Genomic DNA, 27,885 nt, shown 5'->3' with positions numbered 1-27,885 from the left:
CTGGGGTCAACTTCAGGTTAACGGGCGTATAGGTATTGTTTTTTAAACCCACCCATGGTATACATATTTATGTTAAGTAGTTCCAACTTCTTATCTTTTATTGTAAAAAGCAGATGTTGTACCTATTGTAACAAGCATGTACTTGTTTTGCTTTGTATCGATCTATATACGTATATATGTACAGTATATATATATATATATATATATATATATATATGTATATATGTAGAGTATATATATATATATATATATATATATATATATATATATATATATATATATATATATATATATATATATATTTCATTGTCAGGTCTGTCTGCCTTTATGCAGGTCTCCCTGCAACTGTTGAATCCAGAATAAACTTTGATTTTCACGATGTGGGTAACTGAAAAGATAGTATTCAGGACACTGAGGTCACTTCTTAACTTTACCTGAAGAAGGGTTCAGAAAGCTTAAACTAAATACTATGCTCTCAATTACCTAATAAAGATGTCATTTTTACTTCACTTTTGAGATTTCTTTATTACAAAAATACATTATATTCTTTTTATCTACTTATTAGAATCGCTAGTTATATAAACGTGTTATACACATTACAACACTCTTTTCTTTTATTACAATTTGAAAAAGTAATGTGTAATTTGGAAGAAAGAGCCTTAGAATTTCCAAACAATGACAGGAACATCACAGTAAAATCCAACAGTGGTATCTTTTTCAAAAGCTTCTATACATCTGACGAGTCAGTTCCCTCCAAGCTTGTACCATTCTAAAAAAGAACAAAGCAAATAACAGTTTTTTTTTGGAGTATATAATATAATTATAATATATAATAATAATAATATAATTATGTACAAATACATGCAACAAAGTACCGTAGTTGCTCGATTATAAGACAACCCTGATTATAAGACGACCCCCCAAAATCTAAATATTAATTTAGGAAAAAAACAAAAAGCCTGAATATAAGACTACCCTATAGGAAAAAAAGTTTTACTAGTAAATATTAATTCAGGTAAACAATATTTTATATATATAACTGCTAACAGCAATCGCACTCCTATCAAGCCAAGGCAGCCAGTACATGCTGGAACCTGGGGATGATAGGAGTCTGACTACAGCCTCCCTATGCCATGCTACCACCACCACCCCCCTTACACATCCATACTAACACACACACACTCATTCACAAACATTTAAATACTCATTCATTCCATTAATCACACATACCGTATTTGCTCGATTATAAGACGACCCCCCAAAATCTAAATATTAATTTAGGAAAAAAACAAAAAGCCTGAATATAAGAATACCCTATAGGAAAAAAAAGTTTTACTGGTAAATATTAATTCATGTAAACAATTTTTTCATATTTAATAAAAGCTATGATTGAGAAAAATATATATTTTTTTATTTCCTTTTATTTGCCAACCTGCCCCCCCCAGTTATGCACATCTGCCCCCAAGGTTGCCACTCTGCCCCCAGAAATGCCTTAATCCCCCTTTATTTGCCACTCTGCCCCATGATGTGCCTTTTAACCCTCTATATGCCACTCTGCCTCCAGAAATGTCTTATGCCCTCCTATATGCCACTCTGCCCCATGATATGCCTTTTAACCACCATATGCCACTCTGGCATATAGGGGGTTAAAAGGCATTTCTGGAGGTATATAACTGCTAACAGCAATCAAACTCCTATCAAGCCAAGGCAGCCAGTAAATGCTGGAACCTGGGGATGATAGGAGTTTGAGTACAGCCTCCCTATGCCATGCTACCACCACCCCCTTACACATCCATGCTATCACACACACACTCATTCACAAACATTTAAATACTCATTCATTCCATTATTCACACATACACACACGCTCAAACCCCCCACCCCCTTACCTGAACTGCAGATCTCCCACTCGCAGACTTCTGCAGGGGCCCGGCTGTGCGAGCAACTTCTCTGGCCCCGCCCCCAGAGGAAGGAGGGGGAGGCAGAATTATGTGACACTCTGCTAGCTTCCTGCTGCTAATAGAAGAGATGCTGCTCGGGACCAAAGCACCGGTAAGCAGCCTGGCCCCAGCAGACATTTTTTGAGGTCTAGTTAGAAGACGACCTCGATTATAAGAAGAGGGGTATTTTTCAGAGCATTTGCTCTGAAAAAAACCTCGTCTTATAATCGAGCAAATACGGTACTTCACACATTAATCACAAAAACCCTCCCCCACCCCCTTCCTGAACTGCAGATCTCCCACTCGAAGACTTCTGCAGGGGCCCGGCTGTGCGAGCAACTTCTCTGCCCCCGCCCCCAGAGGAAGGAGGGGGAGGCAGAGTTATGTGACACTCTACTAGCTTCCTGTTGCACGCGACCAAAGCCCGGTAAGCAGCATGGCCCCAGCGGACATTTTGAGGTCTGATTAGAAGACGACCTCGATTATAAGACGAGGGGTATTTTTCAGAGCATTTGCTCTGAAAAAAACCTTGTCTTATAATCGAGCAAATACGGTAATACATTAACGTGCTACAGAGATAAGAGTGTGCATTTACACTATTAGCTCATTCTAACTGTCGCTTCCCATTGAAGGTTGGTCACTGACTAAGTGTTAAACCAGTTCACTTAGCTAGTTGAGTGGCATGTTAGCAGGCAGTTATTCCTTCAGTATGCAAGTAGATGCCTTAATAATTTGTAGACTTTGAATATTGTTGATTTATCATTGGGAAGGGAGATGAGAGGAGACATCTGCGCCAACAATGGAGTAGTCTACCTTGCTTTCTTGGTCAACCAGTAGGTGCAGGAGAGTGCAGAGTGACCTGGCCCAGCTGAAATGCTTCATGTCATCTATGTCTGCTCCTTGAAAACGAACTTACCTCCTTTATTTGAAGGGCATGCAATGCCGATTGTACAGAGTCAAAAAGCAGCAGATGTTCAATCCCAAATCCTCTATACTTAAGAGCTTTCACTAAGGACACTAGATATAAAGAAAACTGGTGTTATATAAAATAAGCATTACCTTTTTAATGTCTAGTATTACTTTTCCTTACCATTGCAGCTCGCTAGTAGGACATCTGTGTCATACCGGTCTAATTCCAAGCAAATCTACAGGGAGAACGATAAAGTTACATCATCGTTTTATCCAACCACCCACTATCTCCAGTGGAATGCCCAACATCATGATCCAGAGGAGGTATACACCATTGTATTATTTTGTATATTCTTTTTTCTTTACAGTTTATTTCTAATGCATCTAAAAAGCTTTGGTGATGTGTGCTACACTTATTTTATTGTATAGAAATACTCTATCAAGCAAATAAGAAGGAGCTCCCTGAAAATGTCTGCTTGCAGTACCTACCGGTATATGATCAGTAGGCAATAAAATCAAAGTTCTGTTACTTAAACCTGGATTTATTTTATACTATAATTTTAGGCTCAAGATTTAATAGAGCTTGTCTATTCTGTGCAGTTGTTCTTAGGACTGAAGGGGATCAATGTGGAGTTGAAGATCCTGTAGGAGAAGGAGATTGCCTTGGTACTCAGTTGAGTTATTATTATTGGTTCTGGTCTATTGTCCTGTTTGTCTCCTGTCTTGTCACCACTAATTTCCTAATCTTGTCGTAGGCTCCTCTGGGTTACCGTTACCCCATCAGTTTCCTGTCACTGGTGGCAACTGGCAAGTCCTTTTTAGATTGATTACATTTCTTTATTTTATTGGCAATTGCAAAGGCTCCTTTTGTGTAACTATTTCTTAATTTACATTTACCTGTTCCATGTGTAAACCAACCGATAGTTGACACATACTTAGATTCAGACACAGAAATATATTAAGAATGTCCCACTTAGATAACACATAGATTGCACTCTTTAAGGTGTCAAGTTATTTTTTCCTCTTAAGGTTTAATCACTCTTTAAGAAGCTTTCTGAGTTTTGATGGTAACAACCTATCAGTGCCTGCTTTGTGAGACAAAATTACGAATGGAGCACTCTTTTACATGAAGTATTTGCCCCTTCCCAATTACTTCTATTTTGCATATTTGTCAGACTTAAATGTTTCAGATCATCAAATGAGTTTTAATATTAGAAAAAAGATAACCCGAGTAAACACAAAATGACGTTTTTTCAATGATAATTTCATATATAGAAGGAAGAAAAAAAATAACCCTACCTTGTCCTATGTGGGAGTAATTGCCCCCTTAATTACAAAATATTACCAAATATAATTGCTATTTGGGTTCAATCTCACTAGACGCAGGCGTGATTACTGCCAGCCCTGTTTAATCTAAACATCAATCAAATTGAACCTGTACTTCAAAGTGAAGTAGGTGTCAAAAAGGTCTCAAAAAGAAAAACATGATGCCGCGATCTAAAGAAATTTAAGAACAGATTAGAAAAAGTCATTGCCATAAAACATAAAGAAATAAGAACACCATACCATGGTTTGGGGTTGCTTTGCTGCTTCAGGAACTGGGCGACTTGCCATAATTGATAGAACTCTGAATTCTGCTCTCTACCAGAAAACCCTGAAGAAGAAGGTCCAGCTATCAGCAAGCAAGCCCACCACTGATTGGCTCAAAAGAATCAAAATGAAGGTTTTGGAGTGGCCTAGTCAAAGTCCTGACATTAATACGATTCAGATGCTGTGGTATGACCTTAAAAAGGCAGTTTATGCTCAAAAACCTTCCGATGTGGCTGAATTCAAACAATTCTGCCAAGAGTCGGCCAAAATTCCTCCACAGTGATGTTGACGCATTTCCTGTTATCTCAAGCATTTCATTGCAGTTGTTGCCACCAAGGGTGGTACAATTGATTGTTAGGTTTAGAGGGGCAGATCATTTTCAAAACTACCTTCAAAAATGCTGCATTTTGTGTTTACCCGTGTTGTGTTTGTCTTATATTAAAATTCGGTGAATGATCTGAAACATTTCAATGTGACAAAAAAGCAAAAATAGAAGAAATCCGAAAGGGGTCAATTACAGCATTGTAACGAAGGGAAGAGTTGGACATTTAGAAGAATGATGCTTCTAATGCTGCATTTATTTTAGTGTTTAATTCAGGAATGTAGGTTGAAAAATATATTTAACATTGTCCCTGCATATAAAGCCAAGCCCTGGCAACTGCGTTGAAATATAGTGGCCCAACCTTGCTTTTAGCCTTTATTAACTATAGTGGTAGGGCTTCCTTCTAGAAAATATTTATTTCCGGCTTAGTAGTGAAACATGAAGCATTCCGGATGAAGTGATCTGAGTAAAGTACATTATTATTCAAGTACCTGTGCGAGGGCCGCAGCTCCTGTAAAATCAAAAAATGTAATTCCACTGCAGTCTAAAATTAAGCTGCTCCTTTCATTACTCTGGAGTTGGGAAACTGAGGCTTTCCCTGAAAGTATAGATCATTTTTTATGAACTGTTTTTGAAATGTATCTGAACAGCTTGTACAGTATATAGCATTATGGTAGAGCAAAAGAATGGAATTACACCAAATTAAAAAAACAACCATCATGTGTATTAACATGAAAAAAATTAAAACAATATAACCTTTACTTATATATATATTACATACATAACTATTACAAGTTATGGATAGTAGATTAATAGGGACAGAACGTTGATCCAGGGATTTATTCTGATTGCCATATTTGGAGTCGGGAAGGAATTTTCCCCCTGGTATGGGGCAATTGGCATCTGCTTCATAAGGGTTTTTTGCCTTCCTCTGGATCAACACAGTAGGGACACAATATGTATATAGGTTGAACTTGATGGACTTTGGTCTTTTTTCAACCTTATGAACTATGTTACTATATAAAATCATAGGAGTATTGTATAGATAGGTGAGCGTTAGTAGGAGTATTGGATAGATAGGTGAGCGTTAGTAGGAGTATTGTATAGATAGGTGAGCGTTAGTAGGAGTATTGTATAGATAGGTAAGCCAAGAGCCACATAAATGAAAACATTTCAGCCAAGTTGTTTGCATATTGGTTTGAAAGCCACATGGTGATTGTGGTGGTTCTTTGTCCTTCAAGCCAAAATGGGTATGGTGGGAGACATAATGGCACAAGGGGGCAAGAGAATGGGCATGGGGACAAGAAAACGGACTTGCAGTGGCTAAGCAATAAAAAGCACGCACAGGGATAGGAAAATAACTATGCCCATGGGGATCAGGTAGACAGACGACGGATGTTGGGGACATGTGGAGAGATTAATAGACACTGGGAAATGAACAAGGGGCATATGGGCAAGAAAATAACAGCACCGGTCTGTAGGAGAGGAAAATGAATGAAGAATTGGGGGAGGGGAATGGACATGACAGCATCTCTCTGTAGTTTGCTGCTAAGGATGTCGCTGGCTGGGGCATTTGGCATGCTGTAGTGGATGGAGGCCCAAGTCCATAACATACATTTTTGATGGCAGCCCTATTGCGATTATTGATTTGTTTTCCTATTGTAATATTGGAACTACTGCAGATAATACCAATTGAATTATTTATTTACATCTAGATTGTAAATTCCTGCGGGAACAGGGCCCTTCATTCCTCTTGTATCTGTATGTCAATTGCTGTATTGTACTTGTCGTTATCTGTAACATTTTCTTCTTTGTACAGCGCTGCTGAATCTGTCGGCGCTTTATAAATAAAGTATAATAATAGTAACATTTTATTCTGAGACTTTCTACATTTTCTGTGCGTGTTACATTTAAAGTAAGTTTAATTTGAGGCTCAAATGTGTTAATTTGACCAGATAAAAAGTGCAGCTTACCATTACAGTCTTCGTCAGTCCATGAATTCAGTAAAAGACTGGCTTTTTGCTAAAACAAAATCACAGTTCTTCAATGAAACCATTACTGGCTAAGTGGCAAAGTACAAATACATTTAAAGCAGAAATGTTTTCAATTACATGCTTGCGTAAAAAAAGCTAAAATCAATGTTAATAATAATAGCAGTCAAACTTCCATTTGCGGAATCCTATGTGAATTATCTTCTAAAAAGAACAATAATAACAATAAAAGGTTCCAAATATCAACACCGAACAGTTGCCCACAAACCAGTTTATCATAGTCACAAAGGCAGTTTCATTATTCACTGTAAATTACTCAGATTTCTCTTTGTATATATCAATTGAAGACCAAAACTGGAGAGATAAATGGCCAATGAAGAATAATTGGTCCTGGTTAAATTAAAAGTGCAATCTCGTTCTCAAAGAAGTAGAAACAGACCAATCCCCTCGTTGGTGGAGAATAATGGAATCGTAAATTGACCCGCGGATTGGGGAACAATACCTGTGCTGGGCTATTTTAGAAATGTTTTCTTTGTATCAATAACAAAATGAAACAACATGCAAAAGCCAGTTAACCGGTGACTTCAATATCAATATACTATAGAGACTTTTGATATTTAAAAGTGGATACACCAAGGGAAAGCTGATTTCCGAGCCGGACGTTGGTTCCACTATTGAATCTATTGTTACCTGACATTTACATATTAGTCCAAGATGTGGATTAGTAAATGAGATTCGAAAGTAGGCTATGGACTAGAGCCCTGAGCGGGACTGCTTTTTTAATCCCGCTCGCTGATTTTTGGCCCAATCCCGCCCGCTCCTGCAATGTGGGTGTTCCGCTCCCACCACATTTGTGGCCAATCCCGGCCGCTCTCGCAACATTTGTGGCCAATCAAGCCCACCTCCCTACCTGAACTGCAGATTTCCCACGCAGTCCCGCAAGGCTGCCCTTGAGTTGCTCCCTCACAGCGTCTCTTCTCTTGCTCCGCCCAGGAACGGGAAGTGACATCACATAACGTGACTCCGTTTTGTTCCTGGGAGGAGCAAGAGAAGAGACACTGTAAGGGAGCAGCGAGAAGGCGGCCTTGCGAGACTACGCGGGATTACCGGAACCCGCAGGTACAATGTCTGACTGCCCGCTCCCGCCCGCAACACCAACAAGACCGCCCCCGCCCGCAAGTTTTTTGGTGGGTCCCACAGGACCCGCCTCCCAATGCAGTCCTCTACTGTGGACATCCGGAACATGTTCATACAGTAGTCACAGGTGGCACACATAAGAAGGAGTCCACAGGCAGCATTTACACTTTTATGTATTTATCTGTGCAGGAGTGGACGTAGAGTGACTGCTATCAATATAGATGTGTTAGCATTTGATGAAACTAGTCGTTAATAGTGCTTAGGATACTCATGATGATGATGATAGCTCATTTACAATAACTGTAAGACTATAGGAAAGAATAGTGTGATATTAGGTATTAGCACAGGTAAAATAGGAAGGTGTCTGGGGTGCCGGGCAGTGGCATATTTTTCCTAAGTACAGGTCTGAAGTGGTTGCAGCCCCTAGACCTCTATACTATGGACCGATCTCTCTATGGGACAAAATCAATGTGCCCCATTTTCCTCCCTGGACATCCCTCTATTCTAGGAGATCAGAACGATTCCTGGGTATGAGTGTATCACGGTGTTCTACAGCCCTAAAAGTAACAATATTTAAAGGGAACAGCAAGGCAACGTTTGTAAATTAAATGGTGTAAACACATAAAAACTGTGCAGTAACATAATGCTATCTAAAGGCTGTGTCATGTATAATAACACCATCAACTGAATATTCCTAAATGCACTCACAAACCCAAGAAAACTTGAGGATGTATAACTAAATCAAGATCATAAAAAGCAATCTTCATATCCACTTTCCGCAACAGTCCCGAGAACACATCATCACTGCTTAGTGCTAGATCTTCAAGCAGCACTCATTCCCCAACCCCCTTACCCTTTTAATGTGATACCCAGGTGGTTAAGAGTGTTGGCCAGAGCATTATTAAGATTCCCATACCACTAATAACATGGCATAACCCCATAACTACCTGCCAGCTGCTGAACTGTGAGCCCAGCAGGTGGTTCTTACCCCAATGACCAAGAGTCCTAGTCCAGTGGGTGCCATGAGCAGCCCTCTGGACCTGCCTTCCCAAGCCCCTAGGAGCATAGCCTCCAATATGCTAACCATTCCATGCTGTCAGTAGGGAGAACATCTATGCCGCTGTGACTACAAAATAAAAACCAACAAACTGAAGCATACATCTGTAAAAGAGAAGAACTTTCAGCTTTCACCTTCCCTCCTAACATGCAAGAAAAATCTCACTTCTTCAGAGAGGCATACCATCTTAGTTGCTAGAACTTTTCATCTTGTGTATTGTAATAGGCAACCTAACCTATGTAAAGTTTGTTACAGCTTTTTCTTACCTCGTAGACATATTCATTTATTTTCATCATTTCATCATGAAACTTTTGGGCATTGAGAAAGAATAGTGGCTTTCTCATGGAAATGACCTTCGCATTTAGATAGGATTCCTGCAGTAAAATGTAACAAAAATACATCAAATGTCTAATGAGTCATGTCGTGCACAAGTAGAAAACCGCAGGTAACTTGGACATTTAGTAATCCATTACACTAAACAACAACAACAAAAAACATTGAAAAAAATTAATTTAATAAAAAAATGAAATGGGCATATCCAGGAGCCCCTATTAACCGGAGGGTGATTGCCCCCTCTTCCCCCACACCATGCACAGTGGAGAGAAATTAGTACCTGGGGAATGTATATACTCTTTGTCACCCCCTGCTTATAGGTGACACATTTTATAAATAATATATAAAATAAACTCTAAGCGAGGCATTCCTAGTGGGATAGGGGTTAAAGTTAATGAAAGTTACCGTGTGATGCACTAATAAAACTGATGTACAAAAATGTATAAACAGGGAAAAGAAAAAATGTCGGTGCGCTAAGCTAGTCACAGGCTCAAATAATACAAATGTATAATACGAGGCCTACCAAACTGGTGTAAGCATGCTGCAAGAAACAGTGTATTGGCTGTACAATGTATACAAGAAACAAAAACTGTCTGCGCTTCTTACCCTAATAAAGTTGGCAACAAATATATAAACATAATATAAATGAGAGGTTTTGGTTATATGAATTGGCCAAAGCATAATTAAGCTCACCCGCCACGTCAAGGCACACTCTCAATAGGGTGAGAACCTACTCTCACTTCCTACGTAGTGGACACACAAAGCAGTTTATACTGCTACCAAAACCTTATTAATGTGTTGGGGGAGGTGCAATTAAACCTCCTCCCCATTAACCCCTGGACAGCAAGCTGCAACCAGACTGATGAGGAGCCAACAACCTCAAATATGTGCAAACAGGGAAAAGAAAAAATGTCGGTGCGCTAAGCTAGTCACAGGCTCAAATAATACAAATGTATAATACGAGGCCTACCAAACAGGTGTAAGCATGCTGCAAGAAACAGTGTATTGGCTGTACAATGTATACAAGAAACAAAAACTGTCTGCGCTTCTTACCCTAATAAAGTTGGCAACAAATATATAAACATAATATAAAGGAGAGGTTTTGGTTATATGAATTGGCCAAAACATAATTAAGCTCACCCGCCACGTCAAGGACAGTTTTTGTTTCTTGTATACATTGTACAGCCAATACACTGTTTCTTGCAGCATGCTTACACCTGTTTGGTAGGCCTCATATTACACATTTGTATTATTTGAGCCTGTGACTAGCTTAGCGCACCGACATTTTTTCTTTTCCCTGTTTGTACAAAAATGTATAAACTGAAACAAAAAAATATTTCTTACTGATTGCACATTGACAGACATCCTAATGCAGTTGTTATCCACTTGTATGAAATGTAGTGTCTTTCCTCTGTACACAATGAGACAATAAGTCAACAATAATATTAATTGTGTAATAATCAATATTTTTACAGGAACAAGCAGCAATACATGAAATACAGCTTTATGGCTTCACAACATATTTTGGTACATAATAATATCCCCTAGATACTTTTGGGTTTTTGATTTTTTCCCCCCCACACACAACATATAGGATTTCCTCAAACATAGACAAAAGGAAAATATAGCTTAAAGACATCACTGGTGTGCTTATAGCCTTTTTGCAATGTATTTGTAATGAATCACAGATTCATATTTAATACCCTATTAATTAATTTCTCCTTTATGTGCTACTTTTCATAGTAATATCCATCAATTTTACAACACTATGAAAATGCAATTTTGTATTTAGATGGTCTTTTAACATATGTGATCGTGGCTATTAGCACCAGTAGACAAAAACAAACATTATAGCTTTCAAGGAAATCTTGTAGTCCGCAAAAGCTCATCAGCCAATTTATTTAATTAAAAAAATAAACATATTTCAACACATTCATGTGTCGTGTTGTGAACATTTTATCTGACGTTGGTTTTATAGGTGAAAGAGATTAAGGTGCTGTATGGTTTTAGCATGATTGTGTGTTACTGTATGTTAGTAAAGTGTACATGTGTTAGTGCATGGTGTTAGCATGTGTAAGTGCATGTTAGCTTGTGTGTCCATGTTACTATATGATGTTAGCATGAGTGTGTGTTAGTATTTGGTGTTAGCATGTGTGTGGGTGCTAGTGTTTGGTGTTAGCGTGAATGTGTGTGTCAGTGTGCGGCATTAGATTGTTAGGGGAGCCTAGGGATATGGTTGTTAGAATAAGTGGGTGCTAGAGTGAGTTTACTCGCAAGTTGTTAGTATGTACATGTGTTTAGTTTTGGTGGGATGTACCAAAGCAATAATGCACCTAGATATCTTTAACCCTGGGGTCACCCTTGGGAAGCAGTAAAATTAGGTCTTCAAGTTCTATGAACTTGTTTTTTAAACCAAAATTGCCGATTTTGTGTGCTCGCCGAAATTTATACTTCGTTCATTCGTTTGACTATTATAGATCAGTCTTCTCCCCCTCTCACTCATTATCTGGGATGGTTGACAGTAATTACAAGATATTACTTTTTTGGGTCAGGCAGGCTTAAACAAGCAATGATTAGCAATGATTAGCATGGGGTATTCAGAGTCCAATAAATCTAACAGGTGCTGCTTATTAAGTATCCCCAGGAAACAATCAAGGGCAGGGTACAAAATGCTACATACAGCAAAAGAAAAAGGCTATAGTTAACCATTGCAATTCCAGTTATATCTATACTACAAAAAATATATCTCAAATTTCTCTAAAATTAAACTTATTGTGCAGGCAGCACAGACAGAGGACTGGGTGAATAGACTCAGATAAACTTCATAATCCATAGATTTCTGACCAATAGCTGATGGGCTGCAGAAGCCAACTGAGATGGAACTTTAGTAGAGATCTGTTATTGATCTAGATTTAGGATGGTGGTTTGGAATCACAGCTCACTTTTGGAAACAAATTTTGTGCATTTTGTAAATCAAACTGATACAATCATACCACAAAAATGTGTAATGACAATTAAGTATATCATTTACAATTTGAAATTTATAATACAGTTGAGAGTATGAGAGACAAGTACATTACCTAGTTAAGCGAAAAATAACCAAAGAAATATTGAAGACAACGCCAAAAAGTAACCCTATATTTGCAGCAAAGCATATGGTAACCAAATAAGTAAATATCCATATCACCTATTAGTAAAGAAAAAAAGACTAATTACATTGGATCGGTACCTTATGTAGACAGTAAGCACAAGATCAAAATTAGCAGAAAACCTTTGCCAGGTGGACAAATGATAAGTATTATGGCTGGCCATGCCTATTTTTGTGGGGGTACTGGAATCATTTGGAAACCCATGGTTTATAACAGAGAATGTTTTTTAATCTGAGAACCAGTGAGTTTTAGAGAAGCCAGTGAGTGGAACATTTGCTATAGGGAATAATGTGTGGAAACCAAAGTACGACATTGCAAGGTCAACTCCTTTACTCACCCAATCCATTTTATCAACATTCCAATATTTTTTTAAGTCTCGGAATTGAATGAGCATTCCTTTTAAAGCCACAACGGTGATAGATGCCAAAACGCACTAAAATGCATAAAATAAGATTTACTACACATTTAAAATATTATCCATAAAATAATGTGATAACGACTAAAACAATATTAAAAAATACTGACAAAAACTCTTACCAATGGCAACCAGTATAAGAGGGGAACGATGAAATAAATCACCAGGAGCACCATAGTGCATGATATCAAGCAGGCTACCTAAGGGGAAAAACACATTGAAGGAAGATTGCATTGGTAATGCCCAATCCCAATGAAAATCTCCCTGTCTCAAAAGGACACTCTCCATAGATTATTGTTGCCTAAAAGTAACATCATACATAATTGCTGATGTTCTGTGTTTAACAGTTACCTTTTTGGCTATTCTAGTGTTATATTTCTATTTACATCATTAGCTTTATGTATCAAATTGCAGATCTAATAATAACCATTACACCTCGTTGGCAACCCTAGGATTATATTTTACATGGATTGAAAACACCAACAATTAAGGATTCTTGAGTGACAACCTTTCAAAACTTGCCTTTGAAGGACATCAGTTTCTTTCCTTGCATGAAGAAGAATGGTTTCCTGTAGTACGCGCTGCATTACTGCAGATTTGTTCATTATGTAGACTCAAGCATATGCTTAGAAGGATTAGGGAAGCATTGTGAGATTATTATCTACCTATTTTGGCAATGCTGAACTTTTGTTCCATATTTATTTCATCATTTTATAAAGCCTTTTATACAGCCTTTTTTAGCTGCATGCATGCTAGCCTTCTATTGACTTGCCAGTAATAGACCCGCTCTTCATGTGTGAATGTCTTTAAGCTTATCTGTTAATATGTTATGATAAAGTCATTTAACAGTGCCAGTAAAGAACTGCCCACTAGTCGTGCCTCTAGCCAAAAACAGCTTGTTGTCAATTGGAGGTTAAGTTTTTCAAGACTTTTATTCTGATGTCCAAGCTGACTTGCTATAGCTGAGGTGCCCTGTTATAAATAAATAAATAGGGATTGTGTCTTGTAGAGTAACATTTTAAAACCTGTTGACATTCTTTGTTGGGTCATGTTATAACATGATTTTTGTTTTTATGGAGCTTACTAATTCTCAGAAGCAACATCCTTGATCAGTGTCAAACCAGTAAGTCAAACCCAACTAATCACAAGGATCGCCAAGACAAGTGCCCACTACAATTTTCAGTAGCGGTAAAATGAAAGCATTGTGTATTCTACTGACCTGCGTCTTTGCTCCATTGTTATATAACAAGAATGTACGGGCAGGAGCTGCAGCATTTGGTATGCAGAGTAAAAATGATGGAATAATATTGCTAAGTCCATGGGCAAGGAGTTCCTATAAAACCAAATTAATAAAAAGTTTACTTTGAAATATCCTAAATTATAGCAAAAATATTTTTTTTTTACGAAAAAGGCTTTTACAATAAGAAACAGGTCATCCATTCAGATTTGAAGAAATCAGATTACCATTTTGGAGTCAATTTTAAATTTTTCTCCTTTTTGAGGGATAATCGTGAATCACCACACTGTTTGTTTTTGCCTTCTTCTGGATCAAAAGCGAAGTTGAACTCGATGGACTTGCGTATTTTTCAACCCAAATTACTTTGTTACATTACTAAAACATCACCCATTGTGAAAGGCATAAGATATATTTGGGGATATAATAGTAGAGGGTGAAAATAAACAAAAACACATTTTTAGTGGTGATCGGAACACAGTGCTTACGTGATTTTTTAATGTAAGGTATGAAATGTGTTTCTTTATGCATACGTGACTGCCCATGCAGAACTATACACTAGCTTTATATTTATACATAAATGTATATTTTACCTGATTTTCATCAACGGTGTACTTGAATTTTTTTGCCGAGTTGTAAGCAAGGAATATTGATACTGTGTACCCAACCAGTGCAACACTGAAGGCTTCAGTCACAACGTCTGACAAAATGCCCAGTGGTGGAACCTGAGGCGATGGTATTCTGCAATGATACAAAAGACTAATGACATCTGTCATGTTCCCTTTGGGTGTTACATACACTTAATATACTTATTTCATTTTGGACATAATTAGCAAAGAAACAAAAAAGACAGTGTGACAGAATGACCTGTCATACAGGCCCCCAAGGTACCTTTTGTCCCTGAAATCACTTCCAGCACCAGTCAGCATGCACACCTTGGAACCCTGCTATGTGCACCCAACAAGTAGACACAACTACCTTAAATTGAGTACAGCAGGAATGAACTTTTTATTGTTGTAAAACATAGCCTCATATATCCACAGAATTGCATTAACATAGATAAACAGATACATACAACCCAACCTTTATTTCTCCTGGCAGCAATCCTATTGATGGGATTAGTTTAACAATAGAGTTCCTACCTGTGCTATCTTTGGCAGCCAGGCTGGATCCATCTCTGAGTACCTTGGGGGCCCTGCATGACAGGTCGTTCTGTCACAGACAGTAACAAAAGCTGAAGCAATGAGCTATAAGATAAATACCATACTTAAAAGGAAGAACTGTAATTCATGTCAATGGAAGTTCAATATTTCTAGTCATTAAGACAAGAACAATGAACAAATGCTCTGAAAAATAACCATTGTCTTATATTTGAGGTAATCTTCTAATCAGACCTCAAATACAGGTCTGACTACAAGACTAAGATCCAGATCCTCGCAGCGCTGCAGGGAACCTGGATCCTACTCTCCGGCAGCCGGTGGAGGCAACCTCTGCTGCTGCCAGCACTTCTGCCGGCGCTTCTATGGCGGAGCGTCAGCGTCACATGACCTTCCGGTGCTTATTCATAGAAGCCTAGGGACTTCTCCCCGTGCACAAGTCGGGGGAGGGAAAGAGTGGCATATGGGGGGTTATAAGGGCTTTCTGGAGACAGAGCTGCACATAGGGGTTAATAGGAATATCAGGGAGGCAGAGTGGCATATAGGGGGTATAAGGCATTTCTGGGGGGCAGAGTGGCATATAAGGGGTATAAGGCATTTCTGGGGGCAGAGTGGCATATAAGGGGGTATAAGGCATATCTGGGGGCAGATGTGCATAACTGGGGCAGGTTGGCAAATAAAAGGAAATACAAAAAAAACATTTTTTTCATCAATCATTGTTTTTACTAAATATGGAAAAAACATGTACGTGAATTAATATTTACTAGCAAAACATTTTTCTTATAGTGTAGTCTTATATTCAGGCTTTTTCTTTTTTTTTCCAAATTAATATTCAAATTTTGGGGGGTCGTCTTATAATCAAGCAAATAGGGTACTAAGTAGGAGCATCTAAGAGTAAGAACAGCTTTGCCACACAGAGAGGGGCCACTGAATGCTGAAGCACATAGCACATATATATCACCTGTCCTCTGTAGCATCACTCAACATCAGCACAAGCCCTGTGTGTTGGGAGCTTCGTGAAATGGGTTTCCATGCAGCTGTACAAAAGCTGAAGATCACCATGTGCAATGCCAAGCTTCATCTGGAGTTGTGTAAAGCATGCCGCCACTGGACTCTGGAGCAGTGAAAATGTGTTGAATCACGTTTCACTATCTGGGTGACCAATGGTCAATTCTGGGTTTGGGGGATGCCAGGAGAACGCTACCTACCGGAATACATAGTGCCAGTACAGTTTGGTGGAGGAGAGATAATGGTCTAGGTTTTTTTCAGGGTTTGGGCCATTCCCCTAAGTTCCATAGTTTGGTGTGGTGGAACTTGAGTGGCCATACAGAGTCCTGACTGTAACGCAATTGAACACGTTTGGGATAAATTTAAATGCTGATTGCTATCCAGGCCTGCTCATCCAACATCAGTGCCTGACCTCACAAATGCTTTTTTGGCCGAATTTTCCACAAAAACACTCCAAAATCATGTGGAGAGCCAAGAGTAGAGGCTGGTATAGCCACAAAACCAGTTAATTCACATTTTGGAATGCGAATGTCCAACAAGCTCATACAGGTGTGATAGTCTGGTGTCAACATACTTATATAGTATATATGTTCATATAGTATTTATGTTTTATGTTCTGTAACCATTCACATACATTAAGCCAATGAACTTCAAGTCAATCTCATGTTGCAAAATTTAAAACTCACCATTAAAATCAAGGAAAGTAAATCCTGCTCAATTAGCCAAGCAATTCATTTTAATACTGCGCAAGTGAACACGTTACAAGAGAAGGACACAAATCTGATTTTGAAGCAAGTAAATTTACATTTCACTTGTATGTTTAGTGAGGACAGACATTTCTGGGATCTGTATTATGAAAGTGATCACAGAAGAATACTGAAAAGTACTGTCTGGATTTAATATTGACACAACCAGAGGTATACTTAGTTTACCATTTGGGTGAAATCCCTCACCAAAACAAAATGCATATTAAACTACTTTATAAATAATTTAATTCTTTAAAAAAAATAAGGTGCCTTCTAGATAGTCCGATGATTTGTGTCACTGATTGGCTCCTTGAAGCAGAAAGATTCTGCTCATATAGGTACCTGGTGGTGCTTTTTGTACAGCTGTATAGTTATCGCTTTCCTAGCCCTTTTTCCTACTCGTGGCCAAGATCAGCAACGAAGCAAGTGGCATCCAATGTGTCATCAACAAATTATCCTTATAAACAGGCGAGCATGCTGGTCAGTGGAAAGGTAGGAGTGCAAACCAGTTGGTTCATAACACACAAAAGGGCCTGCGTACATGGCTTAAAATACATACCTTCTTAATTGCAAACACTGCAGTGTCTTCAAACCTTTGCCCATAGTATGGTGCCTACTGTATATACTCAAAATCATAAAGTATGTGTTTTGTTTTGTCATATATCATGGTTCATGTTGACAACATTCATAGGAAGCTAATACGGCAGAGACAAAATGTTCTCTTTTGGAAAGAGATACATATAACGAGAGACTCATCGGACATGAATTATAGTTAAAGTTACACATCCAGTTATCTACACAACATGTATTTGCCAACAATCCTCAGGCTATTTTTGGATATTGTTTTATTATAATTAAAAATAATGATTTCACAGTGCAACTACTATTTAGAAAAAAGATATATTCTATTCATAATAATCTGATACGTCCAAAAAATAAAATAAATTACCCTTTTGGAAGAGGCCCCACAACTTTTACTCCATAAACATTTTCCATATCTGCAAAATAGCATGCAAGAGATGTTGTGATTATCTGGAAGAAAAGATGAAATTAATAACCAGGGGTATTTATCTGCACATGTGAAACATGTAACACGTCCCCTGCTATCCTTTCATGAAGCTTTATTATAATAAAACATTATAATTCCCTTTCTTACAAAATACAAGCCTGGATGGTGTACTTAATAGAAATTATTGTAATTTAAACAAATATATAAATAGACAGCCCAATGTGTGATGTGGGTTAGGCCTAGCAAAAATAAGTATCTGCTCATGAACTAATTTAGGACAAATGTAGGACTACTCATCTGATGGCGTCCCCACGTACTGGAGCCGCTCGTCAAACCTCAAAATATCAGAGGCTTTGTATGTGGGACACATGCAAGAACTGGGTGCAGGATGATAAAAGGGGTATGGTAAACACCAAATTAGGCTGGCTATGGTCGTAAATGGACAATGTATTCGTGGGAGTGAGTTGACCTACCATTGAACCACACTCATTTGTCTCAAATTTTGTATTTAAGAATATGATATCAAGACAGGAACTTAGTCTGATTCTGATGGGCTATGTTGCCCCCTAAACCAGTTAAGCATTATTGGAATCTTATTTCAGCATGTCTGGGGGTCTTCATTACATAGCCTCAAATCGAAAGGCTGGATGCTTACATATTAGAGGGTGCTAGAAAGCTTTCCAGTAGAAGTGATAGAACTTGATATCGTGAGCAAATTTGAGTACAGGCATACAGTTACCCAGAACATAACACAAGACCCAAAATAAAGGAACATTTCTGGTTTTGTAGAGGAGAAGAAATGGCTAGATGTCCTCAAATTCAGTGTTTCAACATTTAAAAGGTGTGGTCTATTCACTACAGAACAAACTAGAAGTACTTTGTTTTCTTAGCTTTTATTTCTCAATATGCTCAATACCATATTAAAAAACATAAAATGCAAAAAACAAGCATTTACTGAACTTACCAAAACCAGATCAACTGGAATGATCATTTTGATTTTATTTCTAAATTGTTCATTTAACTCTTTTACCAGAACGAGAATCACAATGCAAAGACTAGAAAAAAGCAACACTTTGGTTTGGACCATTTTGATGTTGCTTAATATGTAGCCATAAATCTACAATAAAGAAAAAAACAGGCATTAATTATATAACATGGACTGATTTAATTATTTTAAATAAATTATACTATACATAGAATAAGGACCAGTGAGGCCTATGTAATGCTGATGATTAATAAGGTGGAAGAGAGTACATTAATTATATATTTATTACAAAGTCATAATCCATAAAGGTCTTAAAGATGATGTTGTTGCAAAAGTTGCCCACAAGTCCCCCAGGGGAACTAAATTGGGGCGATATAAACAATCTCACAGATGGGTGCAATGTATGTCATGTGGCACCTATGGGTTCTCTCAAGTTCCTTTAGGGGAAACAAATAAACCCCTACATGTGAATCAGATCTATAGTAATGTGTAAGTGGGAAGGGGTAATGCATAGGATAATGTATGATGTAGTGTCTGCAATGCATTTCATACATTTTCCAGATGTGTATTGTATATGTGCCTTTCGTGATGTTCTAGATTGGGTGTACTTTTGCTTTTTCTTGATACTCTTTATATATATATATATATATATATATATATATATATATATATATATATATATATATATATATACAGATATGTGTGATACAGATGTCAAAATTGGTCAAACAGGATATATTAAACTCATTACAACGCTGTAGACCAGTATATAAAGCCACAAAGACAAATACAAAAATCAAAGTAAAAAAAAGGGGCAGTAAATCTAAAACATGTTATGTGTTTAAAACTAAGCGTAAGGTTCATTAAACTTACATAGAACATCCCGAGTGGTCCAGATATATATGGCATCTCCATTCCTAATAGATATTTCACTTGGGATGTCACAACGTGAGTCGCTGCTCCTGTTGTCATTGAGCTAACCACAGGTTCTGATAAGATGCATGTTGCACCCCCCAGATGCAACAAAAACATGGAAATCTCAAAATAAAAACAAGAAAAGATATCAAACATTTATTGAAAATTCTACTTTAACAAAACACTTATAGTTTTCTTACTTTTTCTACTGTATTTTCCCTTTTTATAGTTTATAAATAACATGTTATTCTTTACATGTCAAATTTCCATGTATGCCCTCACTACAATTTTTTGGCCATGTATATATATATATATATATATATATATAAGGTGACAAGTCACTATTTGTAACATCTATACTACATGATTTTGTTTTGAGGAGTTATATTTCCAATAGGACAAAAATTTTAAACACGTCAAACCATCATTCCAAACTCCTAAAATTTACAATTTAGTACAGTTTATATATCAACCTTTAAGGCTTTTAACTCTTCATTGCTTATAATTCCCTTTAAGAAAATGTACAGTCAATGCGTGATGTATACCATATTCACGTTACGATCAATAAGATTTTAGAATATGACGTGGCAATGCATGGGAATGTTTATAACGGTGTTGATTAGGCTTTGCCCAGCAAAAAATTGTGGTAACCACCAGTGGTAACCGCCTTTCCATGGTGTTTTTTATCAGTCATTAAGAGCCTGTACTAAAACACATAAAAACGATGAAAAAGATCCCATAGTAGAACAAAAACATTGCCACTGAGCTTTATCGTTTTTTTGTGTTTTCTCATCAGGTACAAAGACATTTTGATAACAACACACAGTCATCTATTTAGGGCGGCCATTGCTCCCTGGGGTGGTCACAAATTCTTCAAACAATTGACGGCGGAAGCTCAGTGGGGTCACATAATGTAATATAGCTGCTGCTCGCACCATGTGCAGCTATTAACATGTTGTGGGCAGGTTAAGGTTGTGAAGTGTGAGGTATGACAATAGAAGTGAGGTTTTTTTAGTATGAGTGTGTATGTATGTATGTATGAGTGTGTTAGTGTAATCAAGACCCTCCAAGTGCAGCACGCTGCTTCACCAAATTAACAGCTTCATCACAGCGGGTCTTGATCTTGGATGGTCCCTTATAACACAGTTTTAGGTCTGAAAGACCGTTCACAGAGGTACACTCCAGCAAGGAGATGACGCTAATACATAATAGTACTGGATAGGGAAAACCTTGGTGGTGGTTACCCGTGTTTTAAAGCTGATTTATACAACAAAATAACCCGTTGTCGTTGTTTATTTTTAATATTTAATGCTTCCAAGATATTGTTTATGAATATTTGTTCTGCTTTTTATCCCCAAGGGCATACTTATGTAATTAAATGGATAATATAAGAAGGGGAGAAGAACATAAATAAAGAAAGCTTTTATGTGAACGTTTTTTTTTTTATCATTATTACGTTGTTTATTTGTTTTGTGCTGCACTTTTTGGTTTAACACTCATGTTGCATGTTTTGGGTTCACATATATTTTGTGTGGTTGCACAGCTATATTTTGTGTGGTTTATAGCTCAGACTTATTTGTTTTGTTTGCTATCTGTGAGTGCTAGTAATCAGACAGATTGCATATAGCAAGTATTTCCTGACTCAAGATAAGTAAATCAATACATTTAAATTTTTTGGAATTATTTTGATTATTTGATTATCTGTACAATTTGTAATGGGAAATTTGTGAAAACTATATTTTTATAAAAATATTTGCTTAATTTCTACGTTTTTGTCATATTGACGGACAGTGTATATATGTCTTGGTGGGATTTGAAAAGAAAGCAATATACATGTTAGAAGTTTTTTGTGGACGAAGAAGAAGCTAAATGTATTACCTTGTCCTTCAGATTGTGTCTGTGGCCTCCTTAGTGTCCTTTTATCTAATCACAGCATTATCTAAACCCCCCACTTACACTTTCACTGCACTTTGGCTTCTGACTTTGTATTCGCTGCTTTCAGAGGTGTTATTAATGACATTCAGAGTACGGAATTGAAAACTCTAATCTTATCTTTTAAATGTAAAAAACATGATTTCTTCTTCTAAAAGTTTAATAATTAATTGCCACATTATTAACTCTTGCAAATTTTCTTGCATAAAACCCTGAAACTAAAATATGTATTTGTTGTGTTCCTGTTATTTATGAATTTAGTTGCTAGCTATGTATTTTATTTTAGATTTTTTTCACATTCGGACTTTTCCTCTTGGAGTCTTTTGTCAAAAGTTGCTACCTTTTATTGGGACCATTGGATGCAATGAATCTAAAGGGGAACAATGTAAGGAAAATTGCTATACCCTTATTCACCAACAAGATGATGGAGTCTTGAGGTGATTGGGTCAACATAAAAAAAATGTAAGACTCAAGTTTTCAGGGTCTCAGAGGTATTTTCTTCTTTCTATCTGAATACCTTCAGGGTCCTGGAAGGCGGAGGCTTCTGGAAGTGGGATATAAAATGTAATTTGGTTTCTGGGTGGAAGCAGATGAAGTCAGGTCTAGCGCAGCACCATCCTTAAATACATCATTGCCCAGAATGTTTTAAATAATTACTTTTTTGTTGCTGATAAAAAGAGGTGGTTTGGGAACCTGTAGTATTTGTGCCTAAGGATGTATGGGATATAAAATATTTATAAGATGAACATGGATGTTTTATGAACTAAAGATCCATATATCTGAGAAGTTACCTACTTGGATTATGCCCGCTAGAAAAGTAACAGCTGCAGCAACTCCTATCCTCTGCATTTCAAAGTCAGATAAACCCAGAACTCCTAGCGTGCCATTAGTGGCGCTGTCATTGTTTGAAGAAACGAGCCGCTCAACTGCACCCGCTGATATTAAGGAAGTGATCGCAAATGTTCCTGTAATGCAAACATATTGCCAAACTTACAAACCGATCATAACTACAAAATGCGTATATATATATATATATATATATATATATATATATGAAAATATCTCTCCTTATCATTTACTGGTAAAATGCAAAATGAGGTAGCTCTGTTCATCCATCCCAACATAGCCAATAAGTTTTGGTACCCAGCCTCCATAACCAAGACCAACATAAAAAAAGAATGTATTGACTGAGTAAACAAATGTTACTGGAAAATGACAAGGAAAAGTAATTTTTCAGTTTCATGTTATTCACAGTAGCATGCAGAAGGAAACATAACAGATCTCATAGTAGGATAACCTGGAAAATGTATGGTGGTGCTCCAGACAGCATCTTTGCAAACTTGATGGCATATACTGTATTATATTACATAACATTTTTTTTATAAAGCGCCAGCAGATTCCACAGCATTGTCTTAGACTTGTTTCTGTGTTTTGGAAGACTGAGCTTGTTCGTAGACAAGAAAAGGAAAGCTGAAACACAACCCTAAGATAAGCTGGGACTGGGCAGCAATGTATGTAACAAAAAGCAACTGCGTCAGCAAAGCACCATCACAAGACCAAAACAAAATAGCGTCTAAATCTGATGTGGATAGAATAGGGGGCTCATTCATAAAACTTGAATTTTGAAAATGAGGGGTAAGAAAGCCCCTGTAATGCAAAGAAGGTCCCTACACAGTTTCAGAAGTGCCACATAACTTAACACAGACCGCAGAGGAGCAGCAGAGCCTATTGGAAGAGCCCATTAATGTCAGTGGGACCGCCTGCTGATGTCAGTGGGCAGTCCTGGCCGCGTCCCGCAAGGGAAGGCTCCGGGTAGCCGGAGCCCAGAAGTTCCCAGGTATGTCTATCAGCGGTCAGCATTGTGTCTGTGACAAAGACTGGAGTTTCCTCTCTGGGTGGACATGAGATACCATCTGCAGGTGTGTTTTTTAAAAGAGGCTGTGTGCATTGTTTTTAGTTCACCCATTTGGTTGAATGCAGAGGCTAGTGGTGAACTTAAAGGATAGGCACTGAAAAATAAACAACCAAAGGCCAGAAATCAACAATCCATAGGAAAAGGGTAGAAAAGGCAAGGTACACATAGAAAAGATGGGGGTGCAGAGAGACTGCATTAAGAACAGATCACAGAATAACAATGAAGGCATAATTAAATAGATGAGAAACTTAGGTAGGTGTCAGAAGTTTAAACAGCATATAGAGACCAAATGCTCTGCTAAAATTGAATATGGTACTTTTAAGAAACCTTATCCCAGCGCACATGCATCCTGCCAGAAGTGTCCCAGAATGCCTCTTGGGCAAATACACTACCAGATATCACTGGGACCATGCCACCCACTTCAGAGGCGCCTGCGAAGACGCTCCTTGGAGCACCACGGCCCAGTGCCAGGAGACTCACAAGGTGCAGGACACCCTGTAATTTGCACACAAGAACAGGCAGTAAGTTCAGGAAGACATATACAGTTAATTCATAGAGGAGGGATTTAGAGATCTAGCTTCCTAAGCTTCCTATAACTGGGGTTATGCATCACAATGATTAAGGTGTAAGAAGTGGAGCTGGAGAATGCACTTGGTTTCCACGGTTTGCTTTTATCATTTTGCACTTGAATTGTGTTTTATGGGTAAACACAAATGGGCTTTATGTGCAAATACGTCTGTAAAAGGCATGTGTGCTTAAGCTAGAGTGTAAACAATTCCTTAATTCCAAGATTACATTGCATCTTTCACAAAGGAGTTATACACCAACGGTCTTACGTGACCTCTGCCACTAAAAAAGTGTTGTGTATAAAGGACGATTGTGGTAGAGTTAAAAAAAATAAAATAATAGAAATCGCATTTGAAGAAGGGTACATGAAGAAGGGTACATGAAACAGAGCAGTTTACAGACTTGCGATGACTGTCGGGCATCTGGGAATAAGCAAAGAGCAGCAATTTTCTTGCCTCTAGTCTCTTTTTAGGGTTAATTTAGCAGTGACCACCATACTTTTAGCATGGTAGCCAAATAAACAGGCTAACGTGATGGATTGCTGACATAACAGAATATAAGGAGGTTAGGAGGGATTTCCATTTATTTTTTTAATAATATTGTTTTATGGCTATTTCTTTAAGCTAAGCTTTACCCCTTACCTGTTGAAACATGATGGCTCGTACCAAAAATGGCATAAATTAATGGTGGAAAAAGGGAACTATACAGACCAAAGACTGGGTGAACTGATGACATAATAGCAAAGGCCAGACCTGTAAACAGAATATATCAGTTATAACATATGGTATATGATCAGCAGTGAATTATATATAATATTATCCATCTTCATCAGCTGGTATGAAGTATGTATAGGGCAATAAGCGTACCCAAGGGAGGACTGACAATGGGTTAGGAAGTCACTACCTAAGTATTTTGTGTATATTACTTGCAATACCTCTTGTAGCCACTAGTCATACTTTGTATTTACATTATCAGTCCATGGTATTTATTACATATTGATAATTAAACAATACTGTTATATTCTATGGCATTTATTTTGAATAAATATGTAACACTGTAAAACCTCTTTTGAGAGTCTAAGGAGAAAAACTGCAACTCCTGATTCTACTTTGAAGGGATTAATATGAAAGTATTTACTGCAGCTGTCTACATGTACAACACTAGTTAATGCTTACAAACGAAGTGCATATTTAAATAATGAGATGAGTTACAAAACATAAGTATAATAACCCCCTTTCCCTGGCAAAATTGATCAAATCTGCTACAAGCCAGGTCACATTAGCATTCTAATTTGAAATTAATGTTTCATAATACTAAATCATTTTAATTCTAATAAACTATGTTATAATATAAGAAAATAATTTGTGAGCAGTTCCATTACCTTGTGCCACTTGTTGGACTGTCAGCATTAACCCTGATATAAAATCTGGAAACAGGTTGTCCCGTAAGCTGTAACTGGGAGCCCAGTTTAAAATGGGAATTCTCTGGAGGCACCATCGTCTAACATCTGCAGATCCAATGCTGGAGATTCGTTCCCAGGACAGTGCACAATATTTTGATATATGTGATCCTGGCATATTATCTTTTTTTTGCCAAAGCACAGCTAAGCGGTATACCTCTGTGCACTGGAGTGAGGTTCAGTGAGTCATGGCAATGCTTACAAACCTTATAACATGATACTAGCTAATTTGCATTGGCAGGACTTTCTGGAAAGCTGCCCTGAATGTTTTTTATACCCGTCATTGGTATATTTATGAGATCAGTCTACATAAAGACAAAACACACTTATTGGATGTTTAGAGTTTTTGCTTGTAATTTTCTGCAGTTCAAGAACATTGTGAAATGTTTTATATTACCCTATGTGTGAATTTATGTTACAAAATTCCCATGCAGAAAAGTTTGCAATTAAACAAGTAGTATTTTTATGGCATTTTTAAAAGTAAGGCTTTCATATTTTTGCACTTTATGAACAGGTTAAATTCCTAGTGTTGCATACATGTTCTTAAAACCAGAAATGCATCAAAACAGTGTATCGCAACTTTGTTGAAGATGGGGACCTTTTAGAACTTTATACTCATCCGTATATGCTATGCTCTGCCCACGGTACTGCATGGGAGATGGGACATAAAATGCCAATTTAATGCCCCAGCACACAGGGACATTCCCAACATACAAGCAAACTAGGCAGCTATCCATTGCCCCAAAAATATAGAGAGGCACTTATATAGCTCTAGTAACCTATACATAAATTATATTAAACAGTGCAGCACTCCAAGGCTAACCCCAACAGGAAAGCATATATAGCAAACAAATAAGGAAGGAGGTGCACACACAAAAACATGTCATTTAAATAAAATATCATATTTATTCCAAAAGTAATTTTTTTAAAGCCAAAAAGAAAGCATATACTTACAAAAGTTATTAATAAAGATACCAAAAAATCAGGAAAACAGAAAAATAAGCAGGAACAGGAGAGCTGTTCCATGGAGATCCCCAGTTTCGAATGCTGATTTTGTACATTTGTCCACTGACAAAGACAGAATCAGTCTATAATTTTTATGGTAGGTTCATTTGAACAGTGAGAGACAGAATAACAAAAAAATCCAGAATAACGCATTTCACATAAATTATAAATTGATTTGCTTTTTACTCAGTGAAATAAGTATTTGACCCTTTTGAAAAACTTGACTTATTACTTAGTGGCAAAACCCTTGTTGGCAATCACAGAGGTCAGACGTTTCTTGTAGTTGGCCACCAGGTTTGCACACATCTAAGAAGGGATTTTGTCCCACCCCTTATAAAGTTTTCAAGGCTGAAAGATTTTCTACGGGATTAAGGACTGGAATTAAGTGGATTAGGCCACTCCAGGCCCGTAATGTGCTTCTTCTGGAGCCACTCCTTTGTTGCCTTGGCCGTGTGTTTTGGGTCATTGTCATGTTGGAATACCCATCCATGACCCATTTCCAATGCCCTGGCTGAGGGAAGGAGGTTCTCACACATGGCACCATCCATCGTCCCTTTGATGCGGTGAAGTTGTCCTGTCACCTTAACAGAAAAACACCCCAAAGCAGAATGTTTCCACCTCCATGCTTGATGGTGGGGATGGTGTTCTTGGGGTCATAGTCAGAATTCCTCCTTCTTAAAACACGGCAAGCTGAGTTGATGCCAAATAGCTTGATTTTGGTCTCATCTGACCACAACACTTTCACCCAGTTCTCCTCTGAATCATTCAGATGTTCATTGGCAAACTTCAGACGGGCTGTACATGTGCTTTCTTGAGCAGGGGGACCTTGCGCGCACTGCAGGATTTCAGTCCTTCAAGGCGTAGTGTGTTACCAATTGTTTTCTTGGTGACTATCGTCCCAGCTGCCTTGAGATCATTGACAAGATCCTCCCGAGTAGTTCTGGGCTGATTCCTCACCGTTCTCATGATCATTGAAACTTCATGAGGCGAGATCTTGCATGGAGCCCCAGACTGTGGGAGATTGACAGTTATTTTATGTTTCTTCCATTTGCAAATAATCGCACCAACTTTTGTCACCTTCTCACCAAGTTGCTTGGCGATGGTGATGTA

General features: G+C 37.7%; 1 protein-coding gene across 1 annotated transcript; it reads right to left on the bottom strand.

Annotated features, from left to right (window-relative positions):
• Nucleotides 1-554: 554 nt before the first annotated feature.
• SLC26A7 (solute carrier family 26 member 7) lies at nucleotides 555-25,888 on the bottom strand. Its single transcript, XM_053467911.1, has 18 exons — nucleotides 25,693-25,888; nucleotides 24,953-25,063; nucleotides 22,625-22,794; nucleotides 19,856-20,020; nucleotides 18,962-19,114; nucleotides 17,938-18,020; nucleotides 14,671-14,818; nucleotides 14,063-14,176; nucleotides 12,966-13,043; nucleotides 12,766-12,861; nucleotides 12,360-12,466; nucleotides 10,624-10,690; nucleotides 9,213-9,320; nucleotides 6,735-6,783; nucleotides 5,253-5,359; nucleotides 3,031-3,085; nucleotides 2,857-2,957; nucleotides 555-769 (listed from the first exon to the last, which is right to left on the bottom strand). The coding sequence occupies exons 1-18, from the start codon at nucleotides 25,886-25,888 to the stop codon at nucleotides 728-730; spliced, it is 1,950 nt and encodes a 649-aa protein (XP_053323886.1). The 3' UTR covers nucleotides 555-727.
• Between the last annotated feature and the right edge of the window lie 1,997 nt (nucleotides 25,889-27,885).

The sequence above is a fragment of the Spea bombifrons genome, chromosome 5 (genome assembly GCF_027358695.1).
Source record: "Spea bombifrons isolate aSpeBom1 chromosome 5, aSpeBom1.2.pri, whole genome shotgun sequence".
Taxonomy (NCBI): Eukaryota; Metazoa; Chordata; class Amphibia; order Anura; family Pelobatidae; genus Spea; species Spea bombifrons.
Note: the sequence above shows the minus strand (reverse complement) of the source record. Positions and strands in the feature narration are given on the sequence as shown.